At 47.2% G+C, this 20,501-nt stretch overlaps 3 protein-coding genes across 4 annotated transcripts; all 3 read left to right on the forward strand.

The window, feature by feature from the left end:
* The first annotated feature begins 1,095 nt into the window (after positions 1–1,095).
* On the forward strand, positions 1,096–10,136 carry LOC125987895 (nuclear receptor subfamily 1 group D member 1-like). Its single transcript, XM_049752458.1, has 8 exons — positions 1,096–3,059; positions 6,391–6,675; positions 6,762–6,850; positions 6,934–7,078; positions 8,134–8,621; positions 8,702–8,887; positions 8,964–9,174; positions 9,410–10,136. The coding sequence occupies exons 1-8, from the start codon at positions 3,044–3,046 to the stop codon at positions 9,604–9,606; spliced, it is 1,617 nt and encodes a 538-aa protein (XP_049608415.1). The 5' UTR covers positions 1,096–3,043; the 3' UTR covers positions 9,607–10,136.
* A 294-nt stretch (positions 10,137–10,430) lies between these two features.
* On the forward strand, positions 10,431–13,384 carry mfsd5 (major facilitator superfamily domain containing 5). The gene is made up of 2 exons (XM_049752869.2): positions 10,431–10,571; positions 10,786–13,384. Exon 2 carries the CDS (start codon positions 10,871–10,873, stop codon positions 12,305–12,307), a length of 1,437 nt encoding a protein of 478 aa, XP_049608826.1. The 5' UTR covers positions 10,431–10,571; positions 10,786–10,870; the 3' UTR covers positions 12,308–13,384.
* A 1,346-nt stretch (positions 13,385–14,730) lies between these two features.
* On the forward strand, positions 14,731–20,334 carry senp1 (SUMO specific peptidase 1). Of its 2 annotated transcripts, none has more exons than XM_049752866.2 (18): positions 14,731–15,328; positions 15,416–15,474; positions 15,557–15,759; positions 15,842–15,908; positions 16,031–16,181; positions 16,266–16,401; positions 16,469–16,581; positions 16,672–16,931; positions 17,018–17,069; positions 17,254–17,292; positions 17,370–17,454; positions 17,537–17,674; positions 17,766–17,897; positions 18,049–18,252; positions 18,319–18,398; positions 18,506–18,590; positions 19,101–19,196; positions 19,271–20,334. In XM_049752866.2, exons 1-18 carry the CDS (start codon positions 15,195–15,197, stop codon positions 19,331–19,333), a joined length of 2,097 nt encoding a protein of 698 aa, XP_049608823.1. In that variant the 5' UTR covers positions 14,731–15,194; the 3' UTR covers positions 19,334–20,334. The 2 variants fall into 2 exon arrangements, with proteins under 2 accessions (XP_049608823.1, XP_049608825.1); XM_049752868.2 differs by having other exon boundaries at positions 16,031–16,166.
* The last annotated feature ends 167 nt before the right edge of the window (positions 20,335–20,501 follow it).

The raw sequence follows: 20,501 nt of genomic DNA on the forward strand, positions 1-20,501 counted from the left end.
GTGATGACAGAGGACGCAAGAAAGGGAGGAAGTGAGCTCAGCTGCTTTTGCCGAGAAAAAGCTGGAAAAAGACGGACGGCACGTCGAGCGTGAGAACGAGGCGACAAAGAGGGCAGGGGGCCAACGCTGGGGCAGACGTCATTATTTGACGTCACGTCCACTTTGGCAAGACAGGTAAAGACGGCAAAAAGAAAGCACCTCTTGGAAACTGCTGAGGAGGTACAAGGGGGCATCATTTTGGGGTGCCGCCAGTGTGTGTGCCAGCAAATGAGCAACACGTGTGTCCGATGACCGTCGCTCCTGTCGAAGCTTTCCTCAAAAATCAACCATGATGTCACCGTGAACCCACGTTGAACCCACCTCTGTCAAAAAGCAGCCTCATTTTCCTCCTTCATGCTCTGCTCCCGCCTCGCAAATTCTTCGCCTTTTTCCATATTTTCCAGGCTTTCCCCTCACTCCAAGGCTGCACGCATACGTTCTGGCAAGACTCCTCAATGTATTCAACCCCAAACAGTGGTGGTTGGCCAAAAATGCCAGGATGTTCTGATTACCGTCAACTTGAAGCTGTGGTTTGCCCCCAAAAAAAAAATATGCTCAGAGTGCATGAAGGGAAGCCAAAGAAAATAAAAGTAGCACAAGTCAGGAATAAAGGGAGAATGCAAATGTAAGAAGGAAGAGAAGAAAGGGAGCGAGGGGCGGTGGGGGCAGCGAGAAGGCAGCCAAAGCGCCACATATGGAAGTGATTCTGTAATTACTGCAAATCTGTGAGCTCAAAGGGAAGGCTCTTCTTTTCCATGCACATAAAACTGCCCTTGTGAGAAAGCTGCACGGCATAGTACGGCACGGCCACTCCACATTGCCGCCGCCGCAGCAGCACAAAACGTTTTTACTCCTGGCGCGCGCGCTTCATATATAAACATGGGAGTGTTTTCCAACTCTCGAGCCTACTTTTGGCCACAAGAAGAAAGTGCGCTTGATTATGCACGCTCTGACTTTCCTGTTTTCATTGCTCGCCACTTCTTCCCCCCGCCTCCTTTTAATCAGCCACGCTGCCAGCGAATCCAAAAAAAAAAAAATACTGGGAGGTGCTGCGTCGAATCCATTTAAATCTCTCATCGCAAAAGAGCTGTCATTGCTTTCATAAAGGCCACATTCAACAAGTTTTGCAAAGGGGTGGGGGCGGTGCCATGCAAGCAAACATGGTTGGCGACGATGCAAGCGGGCTGTGTTTGGAGCCTGGGGCGAAACCCCGTTTTGCAGGTGTGCTGGCAGCCTCTCGGGCTCCAAGACTCGCTGCAGCCTGTAATTACCGTGTGCCATGCCGGAACGTGTTCCGTTCACGAGTGCGCGTTTCTCTGCCACATTTACACGACGGTAAACAAACCCAGCTTGCAGAGGCGTCACTATTGCCCCCCCCTTCCCCTCCTTCCCCTCCTCTCTCGTGCGCGGCACGCCTGATAAACGAGGCAATAGTTTATATAGAAGGTGTGAAGCTTACCTTTTCTTTTTTCCGACTGCAACTGTACGCCGTGTGTCGGTTTCAATATTCCCCAGCCACAAGTTTGAGATTGGAGCGAGCCAGCGAGTGACTGACAGGCCGACACAGCAGCGGACTTGACGGTGAAGGAGACAACAACAGAGTCACGGACGATGTTCACAAGCGTCTCCTTCCGCCGACGCGTCGAGGAAAGCTGCCAATGTTTGCTCTCGAAGCCTCACAAATCAACGTCGGACTCATTTGTCAGGTTTCCCTCGGTGGGTGCCATTGCCAATCCGTCACTGAGGCTTGAACAGATTAGGGGCGGCGATGGGAGCATTCGAGGGTGCGCATTACTGGCACGATGCCTCCCTCTAGCGGTAAGAGGGAGCGCTGCTACGGAAATTGGCAATGACTCTACTGCTTATAAAACATTCGGAATGTTCGGCTTTATGATTAAATTAATTATAAACTTTACAGCTCATTTGACCGTGCGCAAACGACTGAATACAATTTTCCAAACGCATTTTTTGCACGACTTGCTGTTCTCCACAAGAAGCTGAAATTCCCAACACAAGTTTGATGGATACATTTTCTGGTTTAATTAGAATTAGTATTCAAACCATCCTCCTGACGACCACTGAAATAAAAAACAAATTACATTTTTCAAAAATGTCATCATTTGCACTTTGTGCAACCCAAATCACAAAAACGATTTTTGTGTTTGGGTTTATTTTCCAATTCCCCCCAAAAAATAGAATAAAACATTATCGTTTACAATTTCTCGAGTGCTTATCTTACTCTGTATGACACCCAGACTGAAAATACTCTGCATAAATATTACTATTGAAAATTTTGTGGAAGCACTTCAAAAGCCTCCTCAATATATTGACTGTAAATTCATATCAATTGAAAAAAAAGTCCTTGATGACTTCGTATATTGGAATGTTTGGGTCACGTCTTGTTGTGTTTACCAGCGACATGCAACGAGAAGCAGTCACGGTGCGGCACGCCTATTGTCCATGTGCTTCATCCTGTCGGCTCCATTGCCGGATGCGTCACGCGCTCGGAGCTTTGCATAAAATGTGTATCAGTGGGCCAGCGCACGAGTCGGCACATGGCAAGCGCGCATGTTTCTTCCATGGCTTTCCACAGAGCAGCTCATCAAATTAACCCCACTTGGCACGTCATTGCCACCAATCAAAGCGTGCGCGAGGAAGCGAAATCTCAAGGAGAGAGAGCGAGAGAGAGAGTGATCAAAGCTCCAACACACAAGTTGGTGACGCTCACATTTCCAACTCACCTGCAAACGTGACGAATGTGGGTGTGTGTGTGTGTCACGCATGACACGCGGATGCGTTGACTCCACTTTCTTCGAAGGCGTGCACGAGAAGGGTTCAATGTTCCCGCGTGCAGAAAGCATCTAGTTGGCTCCAAGGAGAAGACGACTGCGCCGGAAAGCGCTTCCATCACTCGGTCTTTTTTTTTTTTTGCTCCGTTGAGAAGAGCAGGTGCTTTGGGATTTTTTTTTCCAACTGTATTCACCAGATTTCATCTCCAAGAAAAATGGACAACAGCCCAGGTAAGAGAATTTAGTATTTTGTATTGCTCGACATTGATATTCTCAAGTGTCAGATGATCCGGTAACCTTTAATGCACGGCTTGACACATTTCACGAGTGTCCTAAAATTTGGATCCTCCGCGTCGCTGCACCAAGACGCGGCCGGTGATGCTGTTCACTTCCTGCTGAGGCGCTCCATGCAAACAAGCTCACGTGCTGTCATTGCGAGCTTCTCCACATGCACCTGCCAAAGTCGCGTTATCAGCAAACAAACGAGCAGCATGTTTGTTTATAATGTCGAGACCTTCAAAGTTGACTTGCAGCAGTCCTCCCACTTGCTCTTCTTTCCGACGTCTAATCATCAACCGGGTAGTCCAGTCACCTTCTTTGAATTGCAGCATGCTACCGAATTTAATTATTTTAATTAAAAGTTCCATGCTTATGACGGAGGTCTTTTTAAAGCATCTCCGCAATCATGATTCTACACTGTGCGTTCTTTTAAATATTTTAGCCAACTCCTCTTGACTTGGGTGAAACGCACCTTGAAATGCACTGAACAAATCAAGCTGAGTTTGAGTAGCAAAAAATACTGAAATATCTGAAGACTTTTTTTTTTAATGCCTTTTAAACGTTCAGCGATTTTCAGCGAGCATTGTGGATGTTGACCCACAAGTGATGAGCTGGACTCGATGTGGACCGGAGAAAGACCCTGGTGCTTCGCTAGCCGCACACCTTATTTAGTTTTACTTATTTGTAAGGTCTTGCTCTAACAATATAGTTTGGGTGTAGCAATGCACTCACTCAAAACTCGTTAAATGAAGGGAGGCAGCCAAAATATTAGGAACTGTTCTCAATATGATGCAGGCTGATTCTCTTATGTTGTGGTTTGCCAACATACATGACAGCAGTTTCTCGGGCTTCATTTTGTAATCAAAACATGAATGAATGGTTAAAAAATAAATATGTATAACGTGCATATGAAAAAAAGGGTCAATTATAAAAAAATGCACTAAAAGGCGACCTGCTGCCTTGTCAGCATGAGTCACAAAAGCTCCGCCTGCAGTCCTGACTCCATCCAAGTTTTGCATCTTTCGATCCAAAATTCCAGCAAACAAAAAAAAAAACCACTGCACGTGCACTCCCTCACAGAGCCCCGTGCAACGCGTGAGCTGCTCAAGCCCCGCCCACCGCCCGCTGCTGCTCTCACGGGCGCTTCAGTGTTGTTGTTACCGCCTCCGGAGTTTGGTCAGTGGGTCAGCGATTCCATGCATTCAAGTGCACTGTTTATTTTTTTCTTCCTCTCCGCTCTATATCAGTCACGTTTTCCCACCTCATGGTGAGGCAAAAGTCAGGCGCTGGCTCCGCCCACCTCGTGTAGTTATCAGTGAGTGCAATGCAGTATCTGTCCCCGTGACATCGTTCCAGGGCAAGCATCCGATTAGGGCGCGTTGGCCTCTGGAACGTGACTGTGTTTACAAACCAACCGGATTTCCGATAGCAACGTAAAGGGGAAAAAAAAAAAAAAAAAAATCAGGCTGAGCAATGTTTTCAAGAATACATAAATGATAAGGCAAAATATTTTTTTTCATTTAAAAATCAAATGCAAGGCATTATGACTGGCAAGCAAAATAAATGTACAATTTGACAAATAACTTATTTTCAAATCAGACTGGCAAAAAAAAAAAATTAAATATTTTTAAAAGATGATTTTTAAAAGTGCAGACAATTTGCAATTTTAGTAATGACACATGAATTCGATCCACAATTTGTCTTTGCGGGCCACATAAAATGATGCGACGGGCCGCATCTGGCCCCCGGACCTTGGGTTTGACACCTGTGACATACAGCCAGAATGTTGGGTTTTTGGTTTTAATCAAGAAAACTAGCAGTTATTCAAATCCAGTCCAGCACATTTTTCAACTGCTGCAGATTTACATATGACATGACACCCGAAACCGATTTACGTCCCTCTCGAAATAGGTTGATGTACTTTGGAGGGAGGCTTGAGGCAGGTTGCTGTGGCATTGACCTACTTGAGCTCTTTTTGAGTTCCTGCGGTTGCTGCAAACACCAAAGGCATACATCGCTAGTAGGTCTTGCCGTATGCCACATTAGCGAGGGCCTTTCCCTCATGCGTGCACGTTGCTCCCTGCTCACGTTGCTTCTCTGCCTGACTCCAATCGCACGCACGGGTAAGCTGCAGATTGCCATTGAAGCCTCATTGTGGTTTCAATTAGTGCCGTCGACAGTGACCCAAATTCAAAGTGGCTCGGCCGAGCGACAATGAGCGCGTGGGAAATCCCAGAAGATGAAGGCATGCATGGGAAAAAAATGAGGGAGGCACTGACTTTCCTATATTTGCTGTTACCCAATATGAATGTTTTTTTCCAAAGCTATTTGAATTCATTATAAATTGAAAATCACACATAAGGATTTGACAGTCTGATAAAAAGAATGAAAAGTATGCAAAGAGAAGAAAGGTGCTTGAAGGCAATTGTGCCAACTAAAAAAAGCCTCACTTTTATTGCTCATCTCGACACGGGACTGCGGATTTGTTTGGAGCTGAAAGCGTGTCAGGAGCTCACGCACGCATGTGAGGCGGGAGTCAGGTGTCGTGCGGCTCGCTGGCACTCGGCACGATGCCAGGAGAGCGTGAGCGCGGCGCGGTGGTTTTTATTGGAGTTGAGGAGGCAAATGCACGTGAGGACATGCCTCAGCTCATCTACAACGCATGACTGGAAAAGGGGGCGGGGCAAAGACAAACCCCGGATGCGTTGTGTGCGCGCCGGCATAATACTGCATTATTCGTGTTTTCCTTTTGTGTAAAAAAAAAAAAAATGCAAGTGCGAGTGCTTTCCGCCTTCCCGTGCAGCAGCCGTATTTTTAGTCTGCACGTTTTGTCAGCTTGAGCAGGTTCTCACGGAGCTTCTGCCCACCGATCCAGGACCATCATTACACGCCATCGCGTTTTAATTTTGGGGAGCCGCTCGTAATTGTACATTCATGATTATTTTTGTGCGTGCTGATTCCTAATCTGCCCGTGTTATTTCTTTAGCACGTCATTTTTTCATAATTCGATAATTCCACTTTCCTGTGTGGAGTTTGCATGTTCCTCCCGTGCCCTCGTTGGTTTCCTCCCGCATCCCATTGGAGGCAGATTGGAAGAACTGGGTGGTGACACCGATACCCGGTCTCGATACTCGCCCATCCCTTAAGCATTCCATGAAGATTCAAACCTATACCGCAGAATCAGTTCTTTTGACCCTACGGCATAAAGTTGAAGCAAACATCCTCCATAAATATCCTAAAGCTGAACTTGAAGTGAGTAACCAAAGCGTGGTTTGCTTCACAGGAGGTGGCGGTGGAGTCATCCTATATGCAGGCTCCTCCGGAAGCTCCAGCCCCAGCCCGGGGAGCCCTTCCAGCGGCTACCAGACACACTCGCAGCCCTCGTCGCCGGAGAATGTGACCTTCACAGAAATCGGGGCGATGAAAGAGAGGTCGGACGGGTCCGCCAGTCCGACCTCAAAGGTCCGCTTCGGCGAGGTCTACGGCGGTTCTCCTGCACCGCAGCAAACCTATGCACATCTGATTGGTGGGAAAAGGCCCAGCTGTGCTTTCCATGGAACTTTTACTAGTATGTATTTTCTCATTGTCCTTATTATCTGACTTACTTACGGAAGTTTACTAGCAACTCATGACTGTCTTCTTGTGCTACCACAGAAAATGGTGGAATGGTTCTGCTCTGCAAGGTCTGTGGTGACATTGCGTCCGGTTTCCACTACGGCGTGCACGCATGTGAAGGATGCAAGGTAAGCCCCGCCTCCTCCGAGGAAGAAAGGCCTGGTGTGGAATTTTGCAGCTGATTTTAGAGAACGCTCCGTTCTGCTTTCAGGGTTTTTTCCGCCGCAGCATCCAGCAGAACATCAACTACAAGATGTGCGTGAAGAACGAGAAGTGTCTGATCATGCGTATGAACCGCAATCGGTGCCAGCACTGTCGCTTCAAGAAGTGCATGTCCGTCGGAATGTCACGAGATGGTGAGAATTTGGAAGGTTGTGAAATGTGCTTTTATGAGCAAACGCAGTCTTCTCTGATGGACGCTCGTGTTTGCTCCCCCCCTCCCCCCTCCTGGTAGCCCGCCTCCATCCCCCTGTCAGACAACGATTTATGGGTACACCAACCCCCGTCCCCAAAGCGATCTATCATCCGGGAAACTGCTACAAACAGGGGAATTATTTTAAGAAATTGGAACAGGGTCAACTTGATTACCTCAAAGACGTCACGGGGAACAATTAAGCAGAAAGCCGACAATCAAGTCGTCATCCCCATCGATTGCTGCGCACTGATTGATCACTTATCGCCGCAAATTAAAAAAAAGGCTGACCCAGAAAAATAGTCATGTTCTCACCCAGCATGTTGTGACCTAGTTCGTGTAATTTGCCAGCTTTTCTTCTGCCGTTATTTCTGCCAGGTGCGCAAAAGCCGACACGTAGACGGTAAAAGCGGCTAGCCTGAACCTAAAAATGGGGCATTTCTTCTGCCAACCAACCCAGCAGCGCAACCTAAAAAGCCGCTTTTGCTCGTTTTGAAAAACAGGAAAACCACACGCAACTGTCTCCAGACCTCAATCACCTCGATTTCGTAGTCGGGCAACGGTAATTCAGCAAGTGAGAAAAAAGCAGAATGTATATTTAGCAAAACTGTAAATCATCTCGCCCTCCCTATTTGTTAAAAGTTTGCACACTTTGGCGTAACCTGGTTTTGCCAGCCCCCCTCCCCCCACGCAAACACTCGCCCCTCATCCGTTTCACTTTCCGAGTTTGAGCGGAGCCCACCACGTCGGCGCTGTCACGCTCACGTTGCCCCACTGGCCTACTTAACAAGTGAGGGAGAGCGAGGTGGGGAACCAGCGCTGCATAGAAGGAGGAGAGGATGAGGTGTCTAAAAATAGCTTCTCCAGCTGATGGTTACCGTGGGAAGTTTGCAACTTACAATACAACACTTCCTGGAACATGAGCGCCACCTCCAGTCAGAAGTTTGACTTTCAGTAGCCAAGTGAAAAAAATCATAAGTGTGGCTTTGTTTTGTGCAGCTGTTCGTTTTGGCCGCATCCCGAAAAGAGAGAAGCAACGACTTCTGGATGAGATGCAGAGCTACATGAAGAGCCTCAATGAGTCCGCCGCCATGGACATGGACTCCTCCTCCTCTTCCCCCTCGGTGAACGAGAATCTCACCAGCCACGATGACGGCGGCTCCAAGGAGGCCATCGGGGCTATCTCCAGAGCCTACCAGGACATCTTCAGCGGCCGGGAGAGGTCGGCCAAGAGGGCCAAACTCTCCAACAAGGACGTTTCTCGAGATTGCGGTTCCCGTCAGGTTTCTGGACAAGCCAACTACGCCCAGTCTTGCCCACTTGAAGACAACCCGCTTCCATTCCACAAGATGGACAACGCATATTTAGCGTCAACCGATCCAACTCATCGGCCCAGCGTTGACACTCTGCATCGTTGTCCCAAAGCGGGGAACGCATCAAACCAGCCCTCCTGTCCGTGGAAGTTAGCTCCAGGAGCTAAAGTGTTGGTAAGTTCTGGAAGGAAACGACATAGGCTTCAAATGGGCTCACTCACGTCTTTCGTGTTTTGTCTCACCTCGTCCGATAGGCGTGTCCTCTGAACGCGTGCCCCGTATCTGGGCAGGAACGCAGCAGTCAGGACATCTGGGAGTCCTTTTCTCAGTGTTTCACTCCTGCAGTCAAGGAAGTGGTGGAATTCGCTAAGGGCATTCCAGGATTTCAAGAGCTTAGCCAGCAGGACCAAGTCATGCTGCTTAAATCGGGAACCTTCCAGGTAACGTCATGATCACTCTCCAGCTATAATCCAAAAGCTGCTGAAACACACAAAATATTATTTTTTTTCCACTTAGGTTCTTATGGTGAGGTTCAGCAACTTGTTCAATGCTGCAGAACATACGGTGACCTTCCTGAACGGTCAAACGTATCCACTGTCCACCTTACGTGCTTTGGGGATGGGTTCCCTACTCAATGCCATGTTTGACTTCAGTGAGAAGCTGGCCTCCTTGGGTTTGGAGCCTGATGAAATGGCCCTCTTCATGGCTGTGGTGTTGGTCTCAGCAGGTACGCAGTGTTCCTCAAAACATATATTTGTTATCCATAATATACGTTCCCTTTATTTGAATGCTATTTTCCCTTTTTAAAGATTTTCTGTGTGTGTGTGAACGGATTAATTCTGTTTCCATTGATTTCAATGGAGCAAGATGATTTGCAATATGAGTGTGGTTGGATGGAGTTTCACTCGTATCTCATGGAAGCATTTTGGAGTATTTGACAGGCCTCCTCTGATCTTCCTCAGATCGTTGGGGCATCTCAGACGCGCCGGCTGTGGAGCAGCTCCAGGAGGGGCTTATCCGAGCACTACGCTCGCTCCTCGCCCGGCGGCATCCGGATGACACGTCGCTCTTCTCCAAACTTCTTCTGCGGCTGCCGGACCTGCGCACCCTCAACAATCTGCACTCTGATAAACTTTTGGCCTTTCGTATTGACCCTTGAGCAGATGAGCACGGCGAGAAAAACGTGTACATAGAATTATTTGAAATCTAGCGAGTCACTCGTAAGATTGTTTGGGGACTCAATATACGAAAACGTACATTTCAAACCATTCCACCCAAACATTGCGTTGACCTCAATATGCAAATGAGTTATGGAAAGTCCCTGTGCATGTTTTGTATAATTTTTTTTGCTGCATACGTGACATTTCTTCAAATATGACTGAACGGATAGAATTGACAGAAGCACGGTCAAATGAAGAATGTTCTGCTGACCTTCCAGTATAAAGTGGGATTTTGGGGGGCAGGCGGAATACGTAAAGATGGATCTTTAATACACGGAGATGACGGAGCTAAGCGCCTGCCTGCCCCCAATGTTTGTCATACAAACTAAAGTGATATTTTTGGGTGGGAGATCTCATTTGATTGGTCGTTTCACTGATTCCTTGAGTGATCATGGCTGATTGAGCACTTTCTGTACATTTTGTAAATCTTTCTTCCTAATAGAATGGATATAAACCTCAGATTATGTAATATTACGTGTGCGTGTCATTTACTTTAACATCTTTTGTTATTTATTTTGGGAATCAGCTACATTTCACATCATTTAGACGGGTAAATGATTCACCAGAATTGCTGGAAAATAAATCAAGTCTAGATAATGAATCATTTTTATTTTTAAAAAATGTTACAATTATTTTCCAATTTCGTGGGCCACCTGCAATACGCCACGGGACCACTAGAGGGCCGCTGACCACCGTTTGAAATTGAATGACGTTAACCACGTCTAAAAATAAATACGGTAAATAAACACGACTGCCTCCTAGTGGCCAAAGAGGAGACCCGGAAGTAACCGTTCTATTGACTTGAGCAAAGGCGACGCCACACTTCTTTGTTTCACTGCCAATTTATCACACGTAATGGCTTGAGCTGCTTTTTTGCGTCACAATGGAACCGTCTCACATCTTGGTAAGACGCATTTGGGCTTTTTAAATTGGGGGGCTCTGAGTAAGTGACCCGAGTAGCATGTTAGCACGGATGCTAGCAAAAGAGCAAAAACAATCGAGTTAGCGACGCCTGCTAGCATCTTCGCATTTGAGTGTTTGTTCGAATAGAGATGCTAAATGTTCCACTTTACTGTTAATAGAAACGCGGATATTGGCGTGTCTTTTATCCCTAACAGATGCGGAGAATAAAGAGGGAAGAGGCGGCCAACGTCTCAGGAAAGCAGCTTTGACTTGAGCTGCTTGTGGTGTTATCCCTCCAGCATGTTGGTGACGGCGTACCTCGCCATAATTGTCCTGCTTGCCCTATGCGTTGGCCTGGAGCTGGCGGCGCGTCGCTTCGGCCCACCTCAGCCGACCCAGACGGCCGCGGCCAACCCGGCTTTCCGCCGCTTCCAGAGTGTCTTCCTCCGGGCCTACCTCCTGGCCCTGTGGGCGGACTGGCTCCAGGGTCCTTACCTTTATAAGCTGTACCGCCACTACAGCTTTTTGGAGTCCCAAATTGCCATTATTTATGTATGCGGCTTGGCCTCTTGCGTGCTCTTTGCTCCCTTTTCAGGCTGGATCCCCCAAGTCCTGGGTCGTAGACGGACCTGTCTACTCTTCTGCTTGTCCTACTCAGCCTGCTGCCTCACCAAGTTGTCCCGAGACTATTTTGTTCTGATAACCGGACGCATCCTGGGCGGTCTATCCACGTCCCTGCTCTCCACCACCTTTGAGGCCTGGTATATGCACCGGCATGTCGCCGTCCACGATTTTCCAAAGGAGTGGATCCCGTGCACCTTCAGCAAAGCCGCCACGTGGAATCACGGGCTGGCCGTGGCAGCCGGCCTGGTGGCTAACTTGTTTGCCGAATGGCTGCACCTGGGCCCCGTGGCTCCTTTTCTTCTGGCTGTCCCTTGTTTGGCGTGCTGTGCCTGGCTGGTGGTGAGCGACTGGGGCAAGGAAGAAGCGGAGGACGGCCCTGAAGGTGACAAAGGGACGCTCCTGCTGGGAGGCCCGGCCCGGATGTCGGCAAAGGGCCGCTTCTTGCACAGCTGCCACGATGGACTGCGCTGCTTGCTGTCGGACAGGAGGGTCATGCTCTTGGGCGGCGTGCAGGCTCTGTTTGAAAGTGTCCTCTACATCTTTGTTTTCCTGTGGACCCCGGTACTGGACCCTCACGGGCCTCCCCTAGGAATCGTCTTCTCCTGCCTGATGGCTGCCTCCATGGTCGGCTCCCTAATGTTCCGCTTGGCCACGTCGTCGCACTACCGTCTCCAGCCGGGCCACGTCCTCTGCTTGGCTGTTCTGATGGCGTTTTTCTCCTTCTTCATGTTGACTTTTTCCACGGCCCCAGGCCAGCCGAGACCACGCGAGTCCTTTTTAGCTTTCCTGCTGCTGGAGCTGGCTTGTGGCCTCTACTTCCCGGCGCTCAGCTTCCTCCAGGGCAGGGTGATCCCGGAGGAGAAGCGAGCCGGAGTGCTGGCTTGGTTCCGCCTGCCTCTGCATCTGCTGGCCTGCTTGGGGCTGCTGGCGCTCCACGGCGAGGTGTCAGGCGCGGGCGGAGGGGAAGGGGGCGGCGGTACCAGGCACATGTTTGGCGGCTGCGCGCTTATGATGCTGGCGGCCTTGATGGCCGTCGTCAGTTTGTTCGCGCTGGGCAGGAATGACTCGGACCTCAGACTGGAGGGAGCCAGAGCAGAAGGCGAAATGTACTGAGGTGTCGACAATTCAACCCAAATTTTCTTACAGATGCTTTCACCTCTGTTATGTCATTTCTTTGCAGCTAAGGTTAGAAATCAAAGGGTCAGAAAATAAATTTGACCTCAACTCTAGGTACCTTTGCATTTTTTTTTATACCATACCTGAGTGACCATGTAAATGCATCATTGCTATTTCTGACTGTGAATGGCGAAAGAAGGGTCTGAATAATATTTAATCAATTTACTGAGTCAGTGGGCCAATCGACTTGACAGTTCTTCCTTTTCTGGGGGAGTGAAGTGCGGTGATTAACTTCCGTCTGAAGTTTGTATCTTGCTTCATAAGCGAGATGCTCACATGGCCTCGTAAAGTAGTTGGTGTTTTTCTGTGGATCTGAGTTTTCAAAAGCAAGTCAATTCATTTCACGTGTGAAAAAAATCTGGGTTAATTCAATATTTTAGCTGGCGCTGCTTTAATATGGGGCAGGCTGGGGGATAAACTCTTACACATGTCAAAATAGAGTTGGATTTTCATAATCATGTAAAAAAAAACTACATTTGCAGTTCATCAAAATTGTCTTGAAGCTGGTAGGAAGTGATTTTCTTTCAGAATCAATGAAATGCCTTACTGAACTAAAAAAATTGCTTCAAGATTTGTCATTGTTACACGCCAGTGAAAATCTTTGTAAAGCAGATTTTTTTTTATATGTAAAAAGATTCCCTTACTAAGGAGAATCAGTCACATTATTTCATCCATATTTTATATTTTCACAATACCGGAGTAAAAATGATGCTGTTCATTCATAATAGTTGTGACGTCATTTAAAATTAATTTGACAGAAGTTTTCATTGCACACATGACTTCCTATTTGTCTCATACAGGGCAGGGATTGGTTCCCTGTCCCAGCGTCGTGTTCGGATTGCATCACAATTTCTAAAGCTCCACCATCGTCTCCTCGTCCAGTCGGCACTCCAGTTCAAGTGGCCTGGATCAACTGAGATTCTATCTGAAAATGCTCCTTGGCTGGCGACCAGTCCAGGGTGTACCTGGATAAGCACTATCAAAAATAAATGGATGGATGTGATGTTTGGTAAATCTGGCACTTGTGTGGTTCTTGCAAGAATGCTGTCTAAATACTATATATTTTAACTTTGCATGACAGAACTATATATCTTAATATGAGTGTAAAGTTTGAAGTTTATTTTTTAAAGTCAGATGCAGTGGCCTTGGCATGAACTATGTTTATTGCAGTATACATTGTGAACTCTGCATTTCATTGTGGCGTTACATTTCATTATTAGACTTTAATATGTAGAAATGTGTGTCTAATGTGTTCTCCCATCTACAAAGAAAAACAAAATATCCCTCTATGAGCTGTGTAGTGTACAGTACATATAGTTTTTGAGTGCAATGACACAACATTTACAAAAAGGTTTGCAACTTGCTTGGTTTCCGATTTAAGTTTAGTTTCACAACTTAATACACAGTTTATATTAAATTAGTGCTGTTTGTGTGTGACTCCTGTGCTTTTTTTTTTACTGGTTGTCTGCCTTATTTTGTTTAAAGGGAAATGTGCTTTTGGGAGTTTGCAAATATATTTTTTAAGTTTGTGTTAAACTTATAATCATATTAATATAATATCTAGTATTAGAGTGCACGTGTGGATTGGTGGGGGGCGAGGAATGTGCAGACAAACTGCATGAACTTGTTTTCTTCAAAGTGTTGTGGAATAGGCCCGGATAGGGAGTACCGGAGGAGATCATCTCAAGGTCGGTTAGGAACAAGAACAACAGCACGTCTATGAGACCGGCCTTCGAGGGAAAAACCCAACTGTCTGACCTCAGCGACACCTGGACCGGGGAGGAGATGGCCATCGACCAATCATCTCACAATATTTTGCATGCTTTAATATTCATATTGTGTTTCTTTAAAACTGGGCAACCCGGAAGAATGTGTCGTCTTTTGGTGGTCACAAAAACGCACGAGTTTTAGTGTGAGGGACCCGGGACCCAGGCCTGTATTAGTGCGCTTTGTCAGGAATAAATAATTGGTAAATTTGGTCTGATTGATCTACTGGTCTTCTCTTTGACAGAACGAACTCGCAAAATTGTTAGGTGCGCCAGTGTGTGGATTAGGACATAGCAATTTATGTGTTAAGTGTTGATCGCAATTTGGAGTCAGATCAATAACTAGAATCCGTAACCTAACAGTTTTACAGTATTTTTCATGCAAAGGTGTCTGTAAATATTGAGAAACATGACTACTGTGACAAAATGTTTTATTTACGTTATGAGAAAAAAAATATATATTTTCCACGTCGCTGACAGAAAAACGTAGCGGTAAACGCCGGCAACTATGACGTCATAATCAAACGCTCGTCCGGCACAGAAGTAACCAATAACATACCGACATAGGAGTTGGCACGTCTCGCAGCCATCCAATCAAATCTCTTAATACTAGAGCGGACCGTTCAGCCATGTTGTGGTTTTGAATGAGGAAGAAGCGGGAGATAGTACTCTTCGACGACTTTTTTCCGCCAAATACCGTTTCGTTAAGGATATTAAACGGTTTAGTGTGGTACACAACACTATACGGGGCATTCCGAATGCATTGTTTGCCCCTTCTCGCCTCCCTGTAGTAATTTAGACATAGTCCTGTAAATTAGCTGCGTTGCTAACAACGTTGGCTAGCGAGCTCGTTAGCATTGCTAGCAAACAAGCTAGCGAAGTCCCCGTTGGCTAAACTATCGGTCAGTGCAAACTTTTTGAATAAGCCCCGTTAAACGCGTCCCGCTCGAATGACTCGCGCTTGGTCAGCTAGTGTTGGCTCCAAAGACCGCTAGACGGCACCTTTTTGAAGCGATTTAATTGTGAATTGGCGACGTAATTAGGGCAAACTCGAAAACATGCTGAATAAATTATACGAATGGGTAAATGAGTCAAGCGTTCGCAATGGTGTTCCAGCTGTGGAGCCGTCTCATACTGACCGGCCAGACGGAGATGATGACAGTAGGATGAGAGGGAAAAGAAGATTTGAATGGTAAGCAGGTTGCCGAAGCCGTATTTGATCACAAAACAAAACGTTGGTCATTTTATCTTCTAATTACACGCGCCACTCTCTTTTAAGCTTGGCAGACGGACATGTGGGCGACCAAAATGAACGGACACTAAAGAAATCTCGAATGGGTAATCCGATCACTGCATTAACATTACCCATCATCGGAATTGACCCTCTGCCCCAACTCTAACGCTTCATGTTTTCCTTCAGGAGATTTTATTGACACTGTCAAGATTGCAGCTGAAGGACTAAAGAATCGGAGCTCAAGCGTGGCGACATGGATGAAGACCAGTGTGAGTCCGACCTTGAGAAACATACTGCCTGCATTCTCTGGTCGTCATCGTCTTGAACTTCAGCCACCCACATCATCAGCAGCAAGTTGGACGCCGCTTCCTGCAAGTCAAGAATCTAGGGTTTGTGAATGCAATTGGGGCTGGATTGTTTTAGGGATTCCAGTGGTTGATGCAAACGTGTGCCTTCTTGTATTCTGTTCAGGACGCAGATGTAAATCCGACGTTTGCTGCTCCCGTTACAACTTTGGAATGGAAAACGCCCAGATCGGGTAGGTTGTTATATTTGGTTGCGCTTGTCAAGCTTCGGTGGGAAAGAATATTTCTGCTCATAAATGCGGTCCACCATCCTTGCGATAGCTGGGTCACTGCTCGTCTCTTTGGGAATGTAAAGTTTGCAGGCGACACGTGCATACTAGTACTCCGTATCAGGAAGGCCCCAAAATAAACGGGCATCCATGCAGCTCGCCCACCACCGTCAAGTCCGACTCGGCCCTCTCCGCGCGGCTCGGCAGGCCCATCAACAGAAAGTACGCCATTCTGAGGTACTCCAAACATTGCCTCGCACCATGTTTGTTGTGGACTCATTGGCGTGATGAACGCATTCTTTGCTTTTGGTGTGTGTTCAGCGGCGGCCCCACGACAAGCAGCTCCTGCGGCAGCATGTACGACAAGACCTTTCCCATCAAAGTCGCGCAGAGGCCGTCGCGCGCTCCCACGGCGGGCCACGTACCTGGCGCCAAAGCCCGGTGCACCGCGCAGGAGGTGCGAACCCCCTTCACTCATTGCCGGCGGTTCTTGTCCAGCCGTTGGCTGATCGTGTTTTCTGCAGTCTGTTCTTTTAGAGGAGAAGGAGGCATACAGGCAGCTTCTGACCATGGTCTCGGCCGGCCGTTGTCCTTTCAACGGCCACTCGCCTACCGTGGTGAGGTCGCAGAGGGATTTGTACGTACGCTCGCTTCCTATCTTCCAAACGTTCGTCTCGCGCTCGGTCGGTCACAGTTGCCAGTAAAAATGTCGTCCTCTTCCCGTCAGCACCAGCTTCCTGAGCCCCAGCCGCCGACTGTTACACTTGTCTCCCTCCGCTGCTTCGGCGGATTCTTCCGAGGGGCCGAGCAGCCCCCTTGGCAGCGGGGGGGCCTCGAGCCGGAGCTCCAGCAACCTTCCCAGCCCGGCGAGCGCCTCTTACAAGACGGGGAACTCCCGGGCCTGGTCCGCCGACGCCGACCTCAGCTCCGGTCATCCCTCGCCGTCCGCCGTGCTGGACTCCTGCTCTCGGGACACTCACTCATCGGGTCGGCTCGCACCCTTTCCGGCCAAGTCCTGAATTGATTTCACGTTAACTTACTCTTTGTTTGTCGCTCTCTCTTCTGTTTTACAGCACACGACGACGACTCTGTTATTATTGTAAATGAGAAAAAGAGCAAAAGGAGGTTAGAAATTCTTTGAACGTAAAGAACTGTGCAAGCGTGATGTCTTCACACCCTTGTTCAAGCTGCTCGTTTTGTTTCATGTGAATAAACAAAATAGGTCATTTGACTCGAGGCTTCAACTCCAGTTGCATGATGCATTTTTATTTTTTTGCAAATGACAACATGTTCTCCTTTGTCTTCCCAGCATGCCGTGTTTCCAGGCTGAGTTGTGGATTAAAGAATTGTAAGTGAAGAATTGAACGTCTCCTTTGTGGTCATTGTGTTCATTTGACACTACTGCATTGTGTCCTGTGACTTCAGAACCAGCATCTATGACTCTCGGGCCAGAGAAAGGCGAAGACAGATCGAAGAGCAGGAGGCCTTGACCGCCCGCCTGCAGCGACAGGTGATGAGACTACGTCAGACTCGTCTCGATGCTCGGCCATTTTGCATTTCACCTGACTGTGTTACCGCCCGTCGCCCTTTAGCGCCACTCGGAAGGAGGCCAGCACGCCACCCATGTGGAGCTTCACGTTCGAGTTCCTTTGGAGAAGGAGATTCCTTTGACTTTCGTTTTGAAGTCCGAGGATTTTGATGACAAGCCGGAATTCCCGGAACTCACAGAGGTGCCTGCATATTGTACTAAAAATAAAAACGTCACCGTTGCGCACTTGCTACCTGCCTTACCGGTCGGTGCTTGTCGCTCCATTTGGTCAGGAAATGGAAGCACAAGTCGACAGGGTGTTGCGACGCGGGAGTCCCGACGAAGTGTTCAGTGAAGGTTTTGGTCTCAGTCTGACGCGCAAAGATCTGCAGACTCTCAGCGGCCTCAGCTGGCTAAACGACGAGGTGAGCTCCGCCAAGGCTCTGTTGTCTCGCGCCAATAGAAGTTTTCTAATCACTTTTTTTTCCACAAAAATCTGAGTTAGAACAATCAATGCATATGAAATGTTCCATGTGAGCTCGGTCGAGTCAATTCTACTGTTCTCCCCTTTTGAAGGTGATCAATTTTTACATGAACCTGCTGGTGGAGAGGAGCAAGAGCCCCAAACTGCCTTCCGCCAACACCTTCAGCACGTTCTTCTACCCCAAACTGCGCAGCAGCGGCTACTCGGCCGTCCGCCGCTGGACCAAGAAGATGGACATCTTCTCCAAAGACATCCTCTTGGTCCCCGTCCACCTGAGTATGCATTGGTGCCTCTCTGTAAGTGTCGGCGAGCGGGTGAAAGGTCTAGCTCGGTTTCTTTTCTCATCCGACTTCTTTTCGCAGGTGGTGGATTTCCGCAAAAAGGCAATCACGTACTTTGACTCGATGGGAGGAAACAACGACGAAGCGTGCAAGCTTTTGTTGTAAGTCTAGCGAGTGCACTTGAAATGGGACACTTGTGCTTTTTTTTTTTTTTTTTTTTTTGCACAAGCTGTTGAAAGTCAAGCCTCATGCCGTGTGTCCTTTCTAGTGACTACCTGCAACAAGAAAGCAAGGACAAAAAAGGCAAAGAACTGGACACCTCAGGTTGGAGTTTATGCAGCAAAAAGCGGAACGTAAGTGACTCATTTGTTGTTGCTTTATTTATTTATTTTATTTTGATATAAATGTGATTATTTTTGACTGACCCTCAATGGGAAATTTTCTTCACTCGGAGGAGAACCGTCAGTTTGTCCCCCAGGTGTCACTGTCGGCCAGTTTGTCTCTCTACTCCAATGCACCAGGTGGCAGTAAAGCACCTCTGGTGCTTTGTCAGCGGCCAACATGTCACTGAGAGGAAAGCAGAGCGCAGCTGCTTCTAATCCACTCTCACCACAATAGCCCACTTGTTTCATTGACTGCAAAAATCATCCACAGGGAGGAGCACATCCACTTGAGAGTGCAGTGTCACAAAAAAAACGTGTCCAGAAATGATACTTTGTGTATTGTCCTGTGTGTCCAAATGCTAATGTCCGAATGGTTCTGAAAAATCCCAAAATGGTTTTGTTTTCATTCTTATGAACTCCTCAGTTTTGTCATAACCAAGCGTGCCTTGCAGCATTAGCATTGGTGTTCTCCCTTTGCAGGAAATCCCACAGCAGATGAACGGCAGCGACTGTGGCATGTTCACATGCAAATACGCGGATTACATTACCAAAGACAAGCCCATCACGTTCACGCAGGTATGCACGCGCTCAGGCTCGCGCCACGCCGTCCTCTCCGCAAAACCACAATTTCATCTCTGTCATTTTCGCAGAAGCAAATGCCATATTTCAGGAGGAGGATGGTTTGGGAGATAGTGAATCGCAAGCTGTTGTGAAAATGCGGGACACATTTGGAAGAACACCAGCTCATCAGATCAGGGACTTCTGCCGCCGCTCTCTCTTATCTTCCGAGGCTTCTCTCAACTTGGCCTACAGGAAGTTGCTGGAGCACCAAGCACTGCCTCCCAGTTCTCTACCTGAGGTTTGACTTTAAACATCACAATGTTTCTGCAAGACTATCACTGTGGAAATTGATGAGGAGGATCAAGTTTCATCTTCAAATTTTGTCAGCCGTCATCCTGTAACTCACCTTTGAGTGTCATCAAGTTTTTATTTTATAAAAGGAAAACAATAACAAAGTTATAAAGTGTCGCTGCAGGCAGGGCTCTTCACTCAATGACATTTCTCACGTCTCGTTGGTATTAAAATTATTTGGCACTTGGTTTGTGATGTGGATAAAAGCTACCTGAGTCTTAACCAGAACCAAGGTGCGTAAGTGGAATCCCGCCTCCAACGCGGCACCTTCTGTCAGAAGTCGGTGTCATGTTACACGAAAAAAATGGGAGATGCCAGCAAAAGCAAACGTTGTGGACTAGCCTTTGTTTTTTGGGCCCACAATATTTGCTTCGTGTAATATACACATTGACATAAAAAAAAGATCAATATTTTTTTATGTTGATTAAAAAGGTTGTTTTTTGGGTCCGCAATGGTTGTATATTTGTTTTGTGAAATATACACATTGACATAAAAAAAAAATCAATATTTTTTTATGTTGATTAAAAAGGTTTTTGAATCGCCTCGGAATACTTTTTTACTTTGCTGTTGAGCAGCATGTGAAAGCAAGTAGGTACAATTTCTACCGAAAACGGAGCGCTGGAAACACATTAGTCTTGCTAAAAGACTTCAAAGTCTATTTTATCTATGTCTTCTGAGTTAACAAATTTGGGCTATGTATATTCAGAATATTTTAAGCCTTGTATATATTTTCAATTCATCTTAGAACTTGGTACTTCCTATTTTTATGTAGTAGGTCTCTTATAATAAATTCTTAATTGTTTTTTGTCCAAACCGATTTTTCTCTCCAAACCATTGTACAACATGAGAAAACCTTTTTTTTTTCTCCAAATGTGGCCCTGACACTTGCACCGACTCGCTTCATGCATTTGTGAAAACAAACTATTCTGCCGTCAGCCACGTCTCCGAAACTTTGCAAACACACGGACA

Source organism: Syngnathus scovelli, chromosome 2 (genome assembly GCF_024217435.2).
Source record: "Syngnathus scovelli strain Florida chromosome 2, RoL_Ssco_1.2, whole genome shotgun sequence".
Taxonomy (NCBI): domain Eukaryota; kingdom Metazoa; phylum Chordata; class Actinopteri; order Syngnathiformes; family Syngnathidae; genus Syngnathus; species Syngnathus scovelli.

Coding starts and splice junctions, on each gene's coding strand:
- LOC125987895 (XM_049752458.1), top strand. Junction 8,622..8,701: donor CTCCAGGAGCTAAAGTGTTG/GTAAGTTCTGGA, acceptor CTCGTCCGATAG/GCGTGTCCTCTGAACGCGTG. Junction 8,888..8,963: donor TTAAATCGGGAACCTTCCAG/GTAACGTCATGA, acceptor TTTTCCACTTAG/GTTCTTATGGTGAGGTTCAG.
- mfsd5 (XM_049752869.2), top strand. CDS start 10,871: ATGTTGGTGACGGCGTACCTCGCCATAATTGTCCTGCTTGCCCTATGC.
- senp1 (XM_049752866.2), top strand. CDS start 15,195: ATGCTGAATAAATTATACGAATGGGTAAATGAGTCAAGCGTTCGCAAT. Junction 15,909..16,030: donor ATGGAAAACGCCCAGATCGG/GTAGGTTGTTAT, acceptor GGGAATGTAAAG/TTTGCAGGCGACACGTGCAT. Junction 17,293..17,369: donor GAGTTGTGGATTAAAGAATT/GTAAGTGAAGAA, acceptor CTGTGACTTCAG/AACCAGCATCTATGACTCTC.